At 46.1% G+C, this 18847-nt stretch overlaps 1 protein-coding gene across 8 annotated transcripts in view; it reads right to left on the minus strand.

The window, feature by feature from the left end:
• Positions 1 to 18847, minus strand: part of LOC121603640 (microtubule-associated protein Jupiter) — a 109173-nt gene that overhangs the window by 35140 nt on the left and 55186 nt on the right. For 2 of the 8 annotated variants that reach the window (XM_041932682.1, XM_041932684.1), the window contains exons 1-2: positions 3910 to 4012; positions 1357 to 1672 (exon numbers count right to left, since the gene is read on the minus strand). The exons of 1 other annotated variant lie outside the window; for it this stretch is intronic. In XM_041932682.1, the coding sequence (XP_041788616.1) occupies positions 1357 to 1418 (62 nt within the window). In that variant the 5' untranslated portion in view covers positions 1419 to 1672; positions 3910 to 4012. Of the gene's footprint in view, positions 1 to 1356; positions 1673 to 3781; positions 3799 to 3909; positions 4014 to 18847 lie in introns of those variants that run through there. 5 more of the 8 variants (XM_041932679.1, XM_041932680.1, XM_041932676.1 and 2 more) reach the window with 5 other exon arrangements.

Consider the following 18847-nt stretch of genomic DNA (forward strand, 5'->3'; position numbering starts at 1 on the left):
TTTTTTCCAAACGAAATCGATTGCCTACAGAGCAGGAAAATCGATCGTTTGGTGCTGCTTTCCATGCCGTCCATTCGTTAATCCGTTCTTGACGAGTTTACCTTAGCGAGTCTAGCTAACGATGATAAGAATAAGATGTGTAAAAGAACAAATAAATGGGCAATCGACCAAACGGCGTGGCGTTGCAAGGAACCATCCATAAGCAAAAAAAAACACAATTCGTCTGAGTAATTTGGGCTTCCACATTCCTCGGCGCAACATTTAACGACTAGCCGATGCCCTTAACCCAGCTTCGGTCGTCCATAGCACCGCCACCAACATTCCCGCAAGGACCAACGGCACACGGCAAGTATCCCTTTCTGTCCTACATTTTTGTGTGTTTTGTTTCAACACCAGCACTATTTATCCGTGAGAGGGAGGAAAATAGTACTTTTGCGATAAAACTCAGATAAATAAAAACAACACCACCATGTTTCCCAGCGGTTCGAATGGCAATCGGGAATCGGGCGGCGCCCGGAGAACTGACCAGGCTGGTGCACGTCCAAATCAAACCCATTTATGCGTCTTCTGTGGCGGTGGAAAAGCTTGCGACATTATGCTGCATAGCAAATTAATTTATTCGCCGAACCACCACCAACACCACAAGCGAAGGAGCAGAGGAAAGCTGCATTCCCTATAATACACACGCTTCCTTGGCCCCAATTTCCGAACAGCGAGGATATGGATTGGGTGGTATGACTTCACCTAGACGCAATTCTAATTCGCTTTCTCGAGCGGTACATGCTTCCTAAATTATTATGAGCCCCAAATGAACCTCCTCCAATACTCGCCAACGCTTCTGTTGGCACAGTGTTGCCTAGAATAATGTCTGAGTGGGTCACCACTCCCCACCCAGAAAAAAGGGATTAAACGAGCGAAGGATTAGGATCAACTGTTCTATCAACATAAAACTCAAATTAAGCGCCAAGGTCAGTCAGCTGGCTGGCTCACATCGTTTTATTCCATTGCCGACCCTTTTGGCAGACCGCACGATCAAAACGACTTGCCACGCACAACAATATATTTTGGAACCAACCACAGTCCAGCCAATCCAACAAAAATATGACGACGGGGTGCGTGGAAAAAGAAAGTACACCTACTTATTTTTCCCGGAATGCTTTATGGTTTGGTCAATATCCGTTCAGCACATTATGACGAATTAAGTCTGCTGCTGGTTCTAATGTTCCGGAAACATCACGAATTTCGAGGGCAAAAACAACATTCCCTATTTCTTACGGAAGCCATGCAAATATGCTCAACGTGCTATCGCTCGCGAAATAGTCACTTTCTCACACACACTCTCCATCATTATCTTACCTTTTCTTCGTGTTTCCAACATTGTACAGCTCGACGTGCTTGAATGCAGCGTATGTGGCCATTTTATCTGATTTTTTGCTGGCTGGTTCTGGTACAGAAGTGGGAAGTAAAAGGCGACTAACGGCAGGTACGTCAGCAAGACAAAACGCAACGAAATAAAATCAAACGGAAAGCGCGCACACACACACAAAAACTCACTGATTATCACACTGTTGCACGCGGTTTGCGTGAATGCAGCTGCTTCCACACTGTTACGGATTGGGTTTTTTGTCAGCTGCTTTGCAATTGATAAAGATAACGCTTAAAACACTGAAGACTGATTGTTTTTTCGAGGGAGAAAGAATTTAGACAAACAAACAATGAATTGAAGTTACTTTTGCAAGCTTAAGATAGCCCTAAAAGCAAATACTCTTTTTCGGCAGACTTTTCTTCACTCGCTCGGGGTTTGTGCTACTTAGAATATCTTAAACAGAGCTAAAGCAAAATGGCGAACCAAGCTAAGCATCTTTCCGTAGACAACTGTCAACTGAACGAGGAAAATCAAGTCCCTGCTTCGTCCGTATGTGTGTGTGCTACATTCGTGCTCCTGCAGTCTTCTTTATCATTCTGTATTTTTACGAGCCTGCTCATCGGTGGCGGGACAACGTAACAAAGGCCGACGGGTAGCCACATAAACGTGCGGTGCCTTAGGACACCCCACCACAGATTTACAGCAAGACTTGGAGCTGCCACACAGTGGTAGTTCCACAAACAAAAGCTCCCCCGAAATCGATACCAACGAAACGAGATGGAGCATCGTCTGCCAGCATCCAAACACAATCTTGCTTTGCCAGTATTGGTGTGCGTTTTCCGCCAGGAATGCCGCAGTGAGTCATCGTGCAACCATGCGACCGAGCATTCGCCAGGGCACGGGAGGGAGTAGCCGCAAGCAGGATTCCCTTGGGGAAGGAAAAGACTCGGTACAAAAACAAGCGACATGCGACATACCGATGGTCGATGAATGAATCCATCCAGAGCGGTGCGGACAGAGAAAGATGCTGCAGAACGCTTCGTAAAAGAGATAACGCAACGCTCGCAACGCGCAAAAGCGGAACTTCGATGGCTCCCAAAGGCAGCTCATGGAAATGGTGCACACATGGAGAGAAAAGAACCAACATGGTGGATTTTGCAGTGCACAGGAGCATGATGGCAAAAGGATCAGGATGTGAAAGTGAAAGCGAGAAAAGCATACTCGCTTCCGTCAGGATGGGGAAAGAAGCTTTAAGCTTGCTCGGCATCCACCCGCTGCTAACGAACGGTCACATTTCTGGAAGAGCTTCTGGATCATCTGAGCTGTGACGTCAGCAGCAAGTGTGGCATCTCTCTCTCTCCACCGAACTACTATCTCAATGTGAACTGCATTGGTGAAGGTTATGGATGCTGCGAATCTGATAACACGTGAAGAACGTGCCAAAGTATACGAGACGAGTCTTTGTGGAAGCAGGCGAGGGACATCAGTTTGTTCGATCAATAAAAAATCGTAATTATTTCACGGTCATGTTTTGTGCAATAAAGCAATGATCAGGGAAGAAAGGATTTCTTTTAACTTTAAGCAACAATATTTAACTACAGAAGTCTGCCGAAAAACGATTTGCTCACAAAAAAACCCCGTTAGCAATTTAAACTAGAGCCACTTCTGCTCACAGAGTCCGTAATTGTGAGGCGACACAACAGAAAACTATCAATGTTTATGTCCTTTTCGATTTGGTTGATCGCACTGGGCGCTTATCTTAGCACGAAAACACGGCCACGTTTTCATTCACTGCTTCATTTTCACTGCTCCGTCACCAACAACACTCGCTAGAGCGTGTTTTCCCGGTCGTAATTCATTCAACCATTATCGTTCCACACCGCATGCACCCGTGCACAGGCATAGTTCATTGTCCTAAATGTCTTGCGATTCTCTTCGCCCGCACAGGAGTCTACCCCAGGTTCCAAAGGAAGCAAACAAAACGTTGCTTCCCTTTTCTGCATGTTGGTTTTTTTTTTTGGCACTTTGCACAGACAAAAAAACGCCACACCAAAGCAGGGTAGCGAAAACAATTTCCATTCAATCCACAAACAACGCTGCTTAATCCCGTGACTTTGGGCGAGCTGCCAGACGGGCGCTCGGCGAGAGGTCCAACTGTCTAGCCAGTTTCGCTAAGTGGCAGTCCTTCACACTGCTTCACGGCTAGGTCCCGCCGTTTGCAAGGATATTATGCACCAGAAAAACACGCACACACATACACAACACTCTCGCTCGTGTTCATTGGAGTGGGGAGGAGGCAAATAGTCATAGCCACACGAATAGCGCCACTGTTGCAGAAGCCCCAACTCCCCCGGTAAGTCGTTAGGAAAATGTTCTGCGCGCACACAAAAACCCTCGGACGAAAAATCGTAGAACCGTAGTAGGTACACCGATGCACTCCACGAATGCCGCGCGTCTGCACTAGGGCGGAATGTGAACAGACAACAACGACACCAACAACAACAAAAACACCAGACACAAATGAAGCACCGCAAGAAACCCACCACTGTACGAATGCGCACGGTACGAGGCTGGAGTATGGACTAAGGTTTTATTTACGGTGCTGGCGGCATTTTATATGGGGCCCATCCAACCCCACAGGAAAGTGCAGCATAGATCGAGCGAGAGAGAGAGCGCCAACACACGGTGGGTGAACATCGGTCCTCCTCCCCGCTAGCCAGCCGCTTTTGGGGAGAGATTTGTGTCTCTACCGGAAAATCAGAGCACCGGCGACGACGGAAAACTCGCTGTAAAGGAATGAGAGCAGTGAGCAGTGCGCGCGCGAGAGCATTTTAACTAGCCGGCGCGCTCAGGTCCAACATACGCGGTGGAAAACTATTCCAAGCTGTAGTATAACTCTCTTTCAATATAGTCTCTCCAGGGAAGTCTTCTCATTACCACTAGCTCGTGAATCGAAAAGCCCACCCCATCGGAATTTGTAGTGGCGATGCTAGCAAAAACCATCGCGGATTAACCATGCTCTCATGAAAATCGTCACTTTCTCTCCCTTCTCTCTTGTATTTTCCTGCTCAGCATAGTCATACAACGGTGGATCTTGTAGCATACCATGGAGAAGGGTTACCGTGAGCGAAAAGTTATGCTACAACATAGAACTCACGGCTTCACTCACCACGGAGAGTATTAGAAAAGCGTGTGGTATTAGTAAACAATATTGTGTGGCTTTTAGCAAAAACATGTAAGTGTTTAAAGAACTATATAAATTGTGCACCAAAACAAGACATCACAAAGACGTGAAAGCATTTCAATTTAGTGATGTTATAGTGCAACCAAAAAACACCATTCAAGAAATTTAATTAGATGTAATTTCGGAAGCTTGAAATGATCAAAATGATTCGGTGAATGCAATTAATTTGATATATTTACAGTTATTTCATTCAATTCAATTGATTTCATTCCAGCGAGTGACTTAGCTATATTGTGACAGCAGACATATTTTACAGTGTACGCACGGAACTCACTCGCAGCATAAAATCACAGTCTCCACTAATGTTGCTTCCCGCTCACTGTGAAGCTAGTTTTTCTCGCATAGAAAACGGCACAGAAAGAGAGACACCACCATTCCATCCAATGCTAGGAGAAAACACTTCCCAGAGAGTGGCGAGAGAAAGGCAGCTACACAAATCTTGACCGTGTCTGGCAGCAGTCAGCTGTATTTTTATTATTTTATTTGTTTATTTCCATCCCTTGTGCACCGCCGCGTCGTCGCGCAAGCTCTTAAGCCGACGTCTATCAAAATATCTGACGGTACGATTTTCGATTTCCACTGCACGGTGCGCGACGGCGAGGTGGTGGTGCTTTTATGCAGCTAAGCGTTTTGGATTTTCGAATCGAAACAGTCGATTTAATTTTTATTTCCAACATGATGACAGACCCGTCACCGTAAGCCGGGATTATGAGTGTCTTTCGTTTGCCTGTACACCTTTTTTCCGGGCAGGAAATATCGCAGCGAACGCGCTGTGTAGTAATCTATCCTCAGTGTTCTACTGACATCGATCCGCCGGGTGAAGGTTTAGCATTTAATACATCATACACCCCCACACCCCAAACGACGACTAGATGCCGTTCTTAGGGCCTTTTCTCAGACCCATCAAAACAATGGGCAGCAAGAAGAAGCTCGTCTTCAATTGTGCCCATTCGCGTTCGACGACGACGTTTGATGTCATTTGCGTAAATCAATCCGAACAACACCACCCTGTTTGAAGGCCCTCCCTCCAGCCGGAAACCGTGGAGCGTGATGGGCAAAAATTAGTTCTACAGTTTTATGACACGGGCCACGGTTTGTAGCAGAAATTCCTTCCCGAACTCCACACCACCACACGTTCGATTCGCTCTAATCCACCGTAAACCACAGCCCACCGCCGATACAGCCGTTTTGTTCCTCTTCGTCCGATGTCTTGGTTCAATGGGTCTTTGTCTGTCGCTGCCTTCCCCACCCAACCATCTCCCCATGCCCAACCGAGCGGAAAGTCTCGCCTTTTTTCTGTGGGTTTGTTTCGCCGATATTCTTCCTTTTGCCCTTCTAATCACCACCAACCACCAAAAGTCACCCGTTGCCCCGTGCGCGTTCGCAGACAATTCCGGCACAACCACGATCGGCGAGTGCATTCAGCCATTGCACCAACGCAAGGTTCTTGTTCTGACCGTTCTACAATGCGATAGTTTAGTGGGGGAGGGTAAATGACATTTTATTGGCTCTGACTGTTGACGCGCCGCGCCAGGTGACGCGCGTGATTTGATGCGTTGCATTCGTTTTCCGGCTCAATCGTCCGCGGCACGGCACATGAGCATGTGTGCAAAAATTATCGTCTTTTCGCACCCTTGTTGTCAGTGACTTTGAATTGTGCGTAACGGACACGTTTTTTAAGATTGTTTAGCTATTTGTATGTTGAACTCTACCTTCACAGGGCAGTTGCGCATTGTCTGCAGTGTGAGACAAATTAACGTTTGACGCCAATGAAGCAAAAAGCCAGATTTCGCTAATATACCCAAAAAATCAACACAAACACACACCTTACAAACAAAAACAACATAACTTGGCGTCATAATGCTTGGCGTGCTTGTTTCAAGCGTCTCTCAAAACATTACCCATTCATCCCCGTATCCCGTACGTGACACGATCGAGAAACTGCGAAAAGATATTTTCCCTTTCATTGATGAACCAGCCACCTTGAGATGTTTCAGTGAGTGTTTCGTTTTGTTTGAAAACAATCACAATACACATTCCTGACTTTTACACCAGAGCCGGCCCCGTCAAGGGGTCGCGAACGCAAGAGCCCGCCGGACATGACACGTTGGAGTGCAAGATGAGACTCCTACTTCATGCAAAAGTTGTCCCCCTTTGTAATCTACCCATTAGTTCACGGGCCTGCTTGAAGCGCTCCTACGGTAAATGTTATTTTTCGTCGTCTGGAGCACCTGTTCCTGTACGATAATGACGATGATGAGCGAGACTCTGCCTGTTCGATGCTTTCGGTGCTTTCAAGTGGCAATCTGCAAATTTTCCTCCGTAAAGAAAACCCCCAACTCTCTTTCAGTAGTGTCCCCCTAAAGCAATCAGCATACGAAAGCTTCTTCCGTCGATCGAAAGTGTCCGAAAGTGCTCTTGGAAAAAGGGGGTGAAATAAAAGGGGCCCACCACTAGAGACTTCACTTTCCGTTTATCGATTTCCGGCAGTGCTCCGTGTGGATCCGTCCATCGAATCGTTTGGGAATGGGCTGGACAATCCACGAGCCAGCATTACTCCTTCAAATCCACACCACACCATCCCACCCCATCGCGCATCAATCGTCGGAACATCATCGATTGAATCCGCGCCACAAAATTGGGTCGACGAAAATCACGACCGTTCGAAAATCGGAGTCGTCGCTCCGGAGTCTGCTCTGGTGCGATCGACGTCAACTGTACCGTTTGCTTTGTACCGTGTCGAGTTGGTTGTACTTCAAGTTCGGAAGTAAGCAGCCCCGGGCATTAGAAGCATCAAAATCAAACAAAAAGTGTACTGAGCGTACATACGCACACACCGACACAAGCTCATCCATCCAAACACCGTACGTGAAAACACCGTATGTGGCGGCCGTGTGAGCGGAACCAACGCAAAAGTCAGCCGCACCAGCAGCAACAGCAGTTTCGCGATGGAAGCGAACGGGAGGGAAAAAGAACACAACCGACATCCGCCGCACAGCAGACCCAAATCCCGCTGCCGGTAATGCGAAGGCTTAGCGGTGGCATTAACGGCGCTTCTGCCCGGGTCGGTGGAGCATCCCAACCGAAGCCCGAAATAAAAGCAACAAGAGCTGCCGCCGCATCCCTCGTGGAAAGGAAAAATCAACCCCGGCGGAGGAGTCCACCAGGTGTGCGCGCTGCTGCTCGCTTGGTCGCGTTTGTGGCCTGACTCATCTTTCCTTCCCTCTTTCGACACATTTTCTCCCAACCAAAAGCTCGATTCACATACACACACAAACTTTGACAAATTTTCCACCAATATCCCACTCGCTTGCTTTCATTCTGTACCACTGCTCTTCCCCGATTCGCATCGAAGAAAAAGCCCGATTGCATCGATGGTAGCGGTTTTGGAGCTTCTTTTTCAGAGTTTTTGCAAACCTCTGCATTTCACCGCAACACCAACCTTCATCACACATAACGGCCAATGGTGAGGAATGGAGGGGGTCTATGAGCGTGATTCCTTACTGCTGCCATTGCTCTTTTTTCGAGGCTTCTTCTCACTTGCTTCATTTCATGATGATATTTATTTCCACACATGAGGTGTTTTATGATTTATAGAAGCACCGCAAAACACGATGGAACGGCGGCTCGGCGCCGTCCGTGTGCGAGTCGTGTGACGTTCGATGAAGAGTTTCTCGTAGTTTTCCGCTGATACTTTCCAGTGGATGCAGTGGGTGTTTTCTCCTCCGCCGGCTTCTTACAGTCTACAGGGAATGTTTTGTTTTCTTTCAATCTGCCATGTTCTACAAAACTCTTGGACCACAAAAAACATGATCTTGCTAACATTGACAATCATTTCGCGGCTGTTTTTCTGAATGGAGTTCATTGTTTTCATTATGTCATCACGTCCGAAACATGATCGGCGGGACGTATTATTACGAGGGTTTCAACATATCAGGCCACCCAAAACACATTTATGCCACATTCGTGTAGGGTAGATCACACTGAGACATATAGTGAAAGACGAGGCAAGTGCATAAACTGCGAGTGAAAATATGTGCACTTCCGGGATAGTTTGTTTGGCCAAAGTACACATTGTTGGGAGAAAGTAATGAATTCCTCACTAGGCTTGGAGCCGAAAATATTAATACGGAATTATTGCACACCCGGAAGAATCGTTCAAAGATATTATTTCCCCATAAGTGAAACTGAACTCTAACGTAGATCAAAATTTCAAGGTCGCCCATAAAATGTTGCCACATCCATCACACTCCAAATAAGCACCCTTTCTCCAGCACAATAGCTCCGTCATTAGATTTATCCGACCACAACCAAACTGATCTCGAAAGCCTCTCTCTCCCTGGTGCATTCCCAACCGGACAAACATTCCATCAAAACGCATTTCATCCCACTTGCATTTCATCCTCGAGCACTGTAGAGAGAGCGCTCGAGAAGACGATGTACGAAAATAAAGCTGCCCAAATTCCTGTCAGCCTAAATCAAACGGTCCCCCCCCCCCCCCCCCCCCATGGTGTGGCCGACCAAAAGGAAAATATTTACCGCTGCGACTGATTTCGTTGCAAAAGTGAAAGGTGATGTTACCCCATACCTCACCCGGAACGCCAATCGAGCAAGAACGGCCACAGATGAAAACACACACACACACACACACACACACACACACACACACACACACACACACACACACACACACACACACACACCACACACACCACACACACACACACACACACACACACACACACACACACACACACACACACACACACACACACACACACACACACACACACACACACACACACACACACACACACACACACACACACACACACACACACACACACACACACACACACACACACACACACACACACACACACACACACACACACACACACAAATGCAAATACACTTTTCGGTGGGATTTGCAAAATGGTGCATAATTTCCTGTACATGCTACTGTGCAAAGCCTTTTCAAACGTTCAACCTCCAGCGGGCTATGATGCAACACGTTGCCATTGATCAGAAAAAGGGAAAATCTCCAGCCCATGGCATCTTTATGCTCTTTCACTTTTTCGTTATTATTATTTTTAGATCTAGGAGTGTGTTTCGAAAAAAAACCCACAGGAAAAAGGGAAACTAACACGTCATTCGCTGAGGGCTGAATCCAATCCATCTTGCGTTCCTTCCGCCCGGTGCGCAAACAAGTGGCGAGAGATGCATTCATTCAAAACCTCGTCCACTACACACGGCTCTCGGCTCGTGTGACCGCCAGGGCCAGGGATCTGCTCGTTTGCTTTGATTTCATCACCAAGAGCACAGGCGACAACAGCAGAGAGCTCTCCTTTCACCAAATTGTCAATGGTGTGCTGCTGTGGTATGACAAGCGCCAAAGCGCAGCGACGATTCTTTTCTCGTCGCCGGAAAACACAACAAACACGTGCGCCTCACATTTTTCTTCCGATGATTCATGGGTGCATTGCATTTGCCTGGACAGAGTGGACAAACATTTTCTATAAGGAAGGAAAAAAAGATAAATTCCAGCTTGTGCCGAACATCGCTGTAGAAGATCAAACACAACTGGTGGGGTCGGGGTGGGGAGGAGCGGCACCGGTGAACGACCAAACGTACCGCAGAATGGATCAAACGGGACAGGTGAAAGGGCCTTTTTGCTGAGGCATCGGTATGTGTGCGCCTCATAATCAAACTACCGTCAGCTCCCTTTCTCGTTGCTCTCGTTGGTTGTTTGCTCGTTGCATCGAGGCACGAATCGGAAGCTAATTGTAACTTTAATTAGTCCCGATACAATTAAAGATTATGTTGCATACATATTGCTTTGTAAAATAAATTCTTTGTCAAGTTCTGCTTTGTTTACTTGTATCTCCAGTAGAAAATATAAATACAACAAAAATACCGTTATATCAACTCTTACTAATGATTTAACATATGTATCCACGACATCGTTGATAGTCTCTGCAACATGTTTTGCTCGAACTTACCTACAAGTACAAGAGAAAAATAGAAAGAGTCAATAACAATGCCAGCACGTGAGTGAAATAGAAAGGAAATTTAATTGATGTTCGATTATGATCCGAGATTTAAACGATGACTACCCACGTAGGGATTTTTTGTATGTCTATTGCATCCCTGTCAGGAGAAAACGGATAACTGCGTTTCTTTTTCAGTTCATTCCCTTCATTCAACAACACGGTACAATCAACTCACTCACTCGCAGTTCGTGACAGCTGACAAAAGATTAGCCTCGAACCAAGGATAGATAGTTGCTTTTCGGTAGGATCTTGTAGCAATTTGTGCACGATGCAGTCTGATGTTCACCAATCGTACTATTAGCCGTGCATCATGTCAAACAAATCGTTTTCCGATGCCATAAGTTATACAAAACGACCGCACGAAGCAACGCATTTGTAAATAAACAAAAATATGAAGCACGATTGTGCAGCTTGTGTTTTAATAAACACATCGAACACTGTTTTCCAACAAACAAGTAAATAAAGCATCGGACATCGAGCTCCCACACACCTGATTCAACATTTACTCATTTGCATTGAATTGCAAGTGTTTTTTGCGTAGAGCGTGGAGGTGCAACAACTTGTCCGTTTGCTACTCGCCAAGACCTACGATAAAAATATGTCTATTTCTATGCTACCGGCACAAAACCAAACGCACCCTCCCAACAGACAACATAACCGTACCGCGTGCACACAGAACATGGCGCACACCAAAAACCAAACGAAGCAAAGCGCGAAACGATTATGCTATTTTACATCTTGCGACTGCCCCGACTGCTCTGCACCGCGTTAGTAGCTCACCCAGAGACTGCAATATTGGGGACTCGAGCGCATAAATTTAGCCACCGACGGGAGCAAACGAAACCAGCAAAAGGCGAACGGAAACGCGCGAAACATAAACCCGAACCGCCGTTTGCTGCACTCAGAATGCTAATATGCTGGCTCAATTGAGTGCATCGGGTGCACACACGCTGAATAGGTCTCTGTAGCGGTGGTAGTGGCGCGCGCATCTAGCCTCTTCCAACACTTGCTTCGGTTATGTCATTCCAAGCACGCTAACCACACTTGCGGGACACCAGCTACATGGGCCTGGGCCATTCTGGACGTTAAGACAGCGTTCTGCCGGAGAGTTGGTGAGCAGTGGATTCTATTTCTGGACGGGATATGCATGCAAGCTGCACACAGCTGCACCACAAGCAGAGATAGTGCGATCAGCGGGACCAGATACACGCACGCACGTACGGCGAGATCCCCAGCCGGATGATGAGAAGATCTTGTGCACCTCATCTTGAATGAATCATTTCACCCGTGCGCCGACGCTGCGGTTGTGATTTGTCTAGACTTTGTTCCACCGAGACATCTTTGGAAAGATCTTCCCCGATATGGTATGGATAGTCGTCGCTGGTGTGAGATGTTTTGCTCGGTGAAAGCAGTTCTTCTTCCGCCGACAGCTGGCACGAGATGCGAATTCTTAATTGCCAGAGTGCAGTAGAGTGTAGTCTCGATAGTGAAATCAATCAAGAAGTGCTAAAGGGAAACAGAGAAAGAGAAGACTCTTTTCGATACTTGATTTTCTGCTATCAAAACAACTGTTTCTTTGGTTTCCGACCGCCATCCAACGGAATACACACTCTCCTCCGTTGAAGCGCAGTGAACATTTCAATATTTTTTACACCATCTTATGATAATGCACTGTGCTGGAGGAGGTATGAAACAAGCAGCATATGGCTCGCCTGGCTGCAACTGCATTGGAGAAGCTGGAGTGCACTTAGCATTCCACACACAAACCCTCTCGTTATTACAGTAACACAGTTTATCGATGATTTTGTAATCGTTGTAATACTTGTTGCAATACATTGTTTTCGCACAGAAATAAACAAAACGATACAAAGTTTGCATCTCCAATAAATTGCACTTTCTAGCCTCTGTTCAATACTTTCTATGTAAATCTCGAACCTAACGTTCATTCATTTCTGCATCACTCTCTGGTGCGAATGTACATCAAAGCCGACTAACAAACAACTATAAACTATAATTTGAATTAGACTAATAAATATTCTGACACGTTTTAATTACAGCTCGCCATATGCTTCGCTACACTTTCGCATTTGCAGAACATTCAACTCCGAAGCCTGCTGATCCGTCCGTCCCTGATGACTGTGATCGTACCCATCGCATCCACACCCGAACAACCGCTGTACCATTGTTTGTGTTGGGTGGCCCCGTGCGGATTAGTGGATCCGATTAATTTTCCTCCACTCCTTCCCTTTCGCTCTCGCTGCCGCACTAATCCGCCCTTTTTATATTGATCAGCAATCAGCCACGGTCTAGCGCGATGGAAACACCCTTAGCAAGGCAATAATTTTCCTATCCTCCTATAGCGGGCGAAACTGTGCTCCGGTGCTCATTAGAAAAGAAACACGTTGTCAGCCATCGGACGCAACGCCGCCGCCGCCGCCGCCGACGAGCGTGTCCTGCTGTTACTGAACCATAATAAGTATGTTTTGTCTGGTTGAGAGGTAACCAGCCGTTCGCAATCACTAGTGCACGTGCGACGACGGCATGGCATCGAGAGGTGCATTGATTCCTACAGCCAGTCACACAGTGCGAACAACAGTCTACGCGCGCACCGCATTCGTCGGTGGAATAGCAATGAGTCTCCGCGTTCGAGAGATGGCTAGAAGGAAGAAGAAAAAGGTCCCTCGCCCTGCATCAAAAGGTGCCATCATAACTTGATCCGAGATGTGTTTGACATATTTGTCCCATGCTGAGATTGTGTACCGGTGTATCCCAACAGGCGTCACACACACGCTCGGGATATCCCCAGCGTGCCGTTTGGATGTTTTATGCTCGACGATCTTTCCGTTCGATACGCTGTGCTCGAGCCGTCGTCGTAGATGGTACCGGATTGATAGGAAGTAATTAAAGTGCACTTCCCAAGAGCGCTCAAGATTATCTGCCGTGGGTGGTGTGCTTTGCGTATGCGTGCCCCGTTTTCTTTATCGATTTTATCCTTCCCGATACGACTGGGACATGGTTGAGTAGGTACGACAAACAATGGGTGGATACTGGATGCTTTACTCCTCCCCGACGTGGACGTGTACAAGACACCCCTGGTGTGGTGTGGCCTGAACAGCATGGGAAATATATCAAATATATTATTGGGAAATATATCAACAATGCAGCTACATGATATATTGATCAAGCAGTTGATCGAGCTGTTCAAAAATGTAATTGTACACCATTGCGCTCAAATCCGGAGCAGCAAGCACGTGCAAAGATTTTAAAACGCTGTAATTAATCCAATCCCTAGGTTATGAACACGTTCGCTAACATTGCTAGCAGTGCTTTGCCAATTAACTGGCAGGGCTAGTTTACAAGTGAAAGTGCCATAACAACCTAGTTAGTAGATCAAACTGATACATCTTTTAGAAACGACACAATTTCTTCGTGTAACTCCATTAGATTTTCCTACTAGTGTTGACAAAGTTCATTCAATAAAGGAATAAAATCAAAAACCTTCTTTCACAACTTGTTTATTCACCCAATAGCTAGCAATACTCCACACATTTCAGTAAACATGCTTTAGCTTACAAACCATTCCATTTTCTGCCATTTGTACAATTCCCCTTCCATGGAAATTCCAAACCCTTGCCACGGTATGTTGTTCTAATCAACCCGACAGTTACACAAACGAGCCCCTTCAACCCGTCGGTGGGCGCGCAGAACGGGCGAGAAGAAACCAATTGGACAATCTTTGTCAATTGTGCCCATCATTAGCCACCGGGGAGCAACCATTTGAACGGCACTCCCTTGCTTCAATCGTTCCACCACCTTCCACCATTGCACTTCTATTCGATTTGCAATTTTGGGCACGATTGCGACCATTTAATTGATGCATACGCCTCTCCGTGGTCCGTGTGTCAGCCAGCAGCCAGTCTTGAATGCCAGGTTTCGCTGCGTCCTTCGTTGCAGAGCAGGGAAGAGATCGTGATCGTGCTCGTGTTTTGGCCACGATGTGCCAACGACCAATGCAGCGAAGGAATAGCTTAATAACCAAGCATAAACCGATCATGTGTCAAGCGTTCTGACAGTCCGTGAGATGAGCGTCCCAGCGGTCTGCTAGCGTCTGCTGTGTCCGGTGTGAATGGGAAAGCTTGCGCTCCTCAGCAAACAAACTGCCACCCGCCAGCAGCAACACTATATAGGGGGGCTTTGCAAATGGTCTTTCATTTTGTAACATTTCAATTCATCTAACCATTTCCTGGATTACACCGCGCACGGGGTGACATTAAAGAATTGACAAATGCGGTGAAACCAGAGCTTCCACAAAACCATACTCCAGCGCCATCGAAGACATTATTCAACGCGCGATTGCACAATCCAAACGGTCACAAAGGCGCTCAAGGTTTAGGTGCGCTCGACGCTAGTAAAAACAAAACCCCCTCCCTGTGGTGAAATGCGCCCGTACCGCCGCTTCTTTCACCCGGCAGTAAATCATTCTGACATGATAAAAACGGAAACACCGTCGATCTGTCAACAATCATTAAAACCGAAAGCCGTAGTTGCAGTCCGAAGTTTGCTCCGTTTTATCTCTGACCCACACATACACACAACACAGGCTGACAGCCATGCTTTCCCAGGAGAAATCCGCCCTTCGCTTCCCCTGTTCGTCTACATTGCATTGGGTGGGTGGGATTATATTTTAATTCTATTGCCATGGTGTCATTACTTTTACTTTGTGCTCACATACCGCAGCCCTAGTGGCACTGATACCGGGCAGGAGGGGTAAGGGAACTATGACACTGGAGACGGTTCAATAAAAGCTCAACCTGAAAGCGATTTCCATCGGTCGCGGGCGCAGAAAAAAAAAACTGTGCCGTGTGCAATTCATTCCGCCCGGCTCAGCAAGATGGCGACATTAACGAACAAACCAACCGGACCCGGCGCAATTATGTGGAAAATAATTAGAGAACGAATGATCTTTTGACTTTTCCGAGCGCAATGCGATCGAGCGATGAACGATTGGATACGAGGGTGAGGTTCAAAGTCACACACACACACACAGCTATGCATAGGTGAAATGGATATGGTTGGTCAATTGAAAATGGCACAGCCGCCCAAGCAAAGTCACATTGCACAGCCCAGAAGGGGCAGGAAGGGCGGGAGAATTGTAGACACGCTACCACGGGTGATCTATTTCCGGTTCATCGATTAGGCTAATTTGAAATAATTAAGTCAATCTTTTCAATGCTTTGCTCTTTTCTTTCGATAACTTATTCAACTCCCACGTAAGATGCCACCAGGACCACTACAGAGAGGAGAAAAAATTTATGACCCAAGCGAGAAACGATACATGCACATGTGGACCACTTGGAACATCAAAACGACCGCCTGGGAGACGCTTAAAGCCATTTCAAAGCTGGCTGGATGATCCAGTTATGATCGCCGCGAGGGCAAAAAGATAATTAATAAATTACGTATGTATGGCACTCATTTAATCCGACATACAAGAGCGTTCGTTCGCGGATGTAATTCGACTACTTGTGAGGTTTTCCCAGTTTCCGACACGGACACGGTGAAGGAAGTTTCTTTGCTATGGGCAAGCAGTGAAGTACGCATAGAAAGTGACCGCATGCAGCGACCTCACTCGAAGACATTGTCACCGGGGGGAGGGAATGAAACATGGGAAATCGTAACGAAACATATGTAATTGTGCGTGAGACCACGATCACATTTCCGCCAACTGTCGTGCCTCATTGTGTTATTGCCGTGGATCGTTAGCGATTACTCTGAACAATTCAACAAAAGACTTCTACGGTGGTAAACGCGAGGAACTTGAATTTGAACGTTCCGATCAATATTGTGACCATGGAATAGAAAAAGAAGTAAAGAGCAACAGTAGCAAATGAATTTAGTGACGGATAGCCTTCTAAAATCTATCTGACTATTGTGTTATTTGTAACAAACATACAACCGGAACTGTGTGTATGTCTTTGTTCAAGAGATCGTTTTATCCATTGTACAGTTAAATATTGTAAAATGGATTTAACATAAGGAATTCGTTCAACATTCTTTAGTGTACAGTAAGTTACATACCCAGCCAACCGTAATGCAACATTATGGCGCGACCCAGAATGCATGAAAGCACAGTTTTCTCACCCCATACACAGGAATGCAGCCATGTTACCTATAAACCTACACCGAACACATAATTACTCAAGCCATCCAAGGCAGGCAGAGGTCGTCTGCATCCACAACCGTCCCGATATGCAGGCATTATTTTACGTCAAGCTTTACCTCGCTGAGGTTGGAAGATGCTACACCACCGGTACAATGGATGAGTATTTGCACAGTGTTGCTCTCTCTCTCTCTTTCTCTCTCTATCTCCCGCTATCTCCTATCCCAGCACTCTTCATCAGCAACCGTAGGAAAAATGGGCGCGGAGCAAAGATGAAACGGTGCAGATAATTACCGACCTCTATCGGCGTGTCATTTCGCATCTCGATGCGAATGACATCGCGCGTGAATTATGCTGCAAAAGGAGGATCTTTTCGTGCACATTAATAACGAAGAAAAAAACCCTCCACTCCATCACTAGATCGAGAGCGATGAGGGGCGTGTAATGAAGAGGTTATACTTTCTTATGCCACAAGGGTGCGACCGATTCGTTGATTGACATCGAGGAAAAGAAAATATTCCCAAAACATCAAACATCATCACAGGGTAAATACAGTTCGCTACCATCACGATAAGGTGTGATTAATCAAAAATGCAATATTTAGCATTTACTATTTCAGCGAATCTTTCACCACGATAAGATTCGCCCCAAGGGCGTATAATTTATTTTACTGCATATTTATTTATTAAAACCACCGTACCTACAGTTCACGACACCACTGAACGCGTTTGCCTTTATTTACAGCTTCGAAAGTAAAACAAGAGACGACGGTTAGCATTATTGTCGCTTGCATTTTGTCCGTTTATTTCCATCCAGTGATTAATATTAATTGCACACCGGAAGTGCAGAGCGATTAGCAAAACATGATAAAAGTTCGCCAAACTGAGGCAGCTTTTATATTCCAGCGATAACAAAACGAACGAGGATGACACACCACTAGGAGGGCGCGACAACACACTTTCCCGTGGCTCCACGGATGTTGCTCATTTGGAGCAAAATGTCAAATCAGTGTTAAACTCACTCGAGCAAAAATAAAACTACCGAACGAAACCTCTACGACCGATGTAGTGACTACTGATAAGCTTGATGGGTTATGTATGAGCTTGGATTAATGGTGTATATTTTACATTCACACTGGTAGTGGCTTCGCTGTGGCTTTCGGAGGGAAAATGGGAGAAATTTTTGCTCGTAAACGATCTGGATATGGATCACTGTGTCTTTCCACAATTCACACATGCGCATTAATGTTGTTTCTAAAAATATGAACCCATAAATAAGCATCCTAACCATCTTTTTGCCAACATTTCAGGGACGAAATTTATGTAAATTTAGTATGCTCATTTAAAAACAAACTCATCTTGTAAATAGCCCATTAATTTGATTTATTTGAGCAACGTTAGTATAATTATACGATACACCCATTAAACAATATAACCAATAAACTTAATGCAATCAAATAAGTTAGTAAAATCTCCTACATAACTTACACCAGCCGACAGCTTTATATCGCTTTAAAACTCTCCTTTTCTAACTGTTCTCACGGAGGACCTGATCGCCCGTGTGTCTCCGCCGATCCTGGTGGTTTATGGGCCGCCGTGTAACGTCCATGTTACCCACCCGGTTGGTAGCCAGCCCTTCGTAAGCATACCGACGTACATGCAGGGTGCCATTAAGTGCCAACACTGGTGACGGACGAAACACAAGCCACCACTACTACTTCTGTTGCCTCTCTGAGGCGAATTAAACCTGACAGAGTTGAGCCCGTTCCAAAGAACCAGCTCAGCAAAGCAGAAAGATCAAGCGGAAACATAACGAGTTCGTGCACCGTACAAAATGACACTATCGCGGACACGGGCTCTGTACAGAATTAAAACGCAGCGTGTTTTCCCACCGCTTGCACAACAGCGTCTAACCGCTCCCTCACGGGCGACCTCACACACAAGCTTTCTGGGTGTGTGAAATGGACATCACACTATTATGCTGTGCGATCTTGTCGCACCATTTCATAATCAACTTGTTCTGAG

This window comes from Anopheles merus, chromosome 2R, assembly GCF_017562075.2.
Source record: "Anopheles merus strain MAF chromosome 2R, AmerM5.1, whole genome shotgun sequence".
NCBI lineage: Eukaryota > Metazoa > Arthropoda > Insecta > Diptera > Culicidae > Anopheles > Anopheles merus.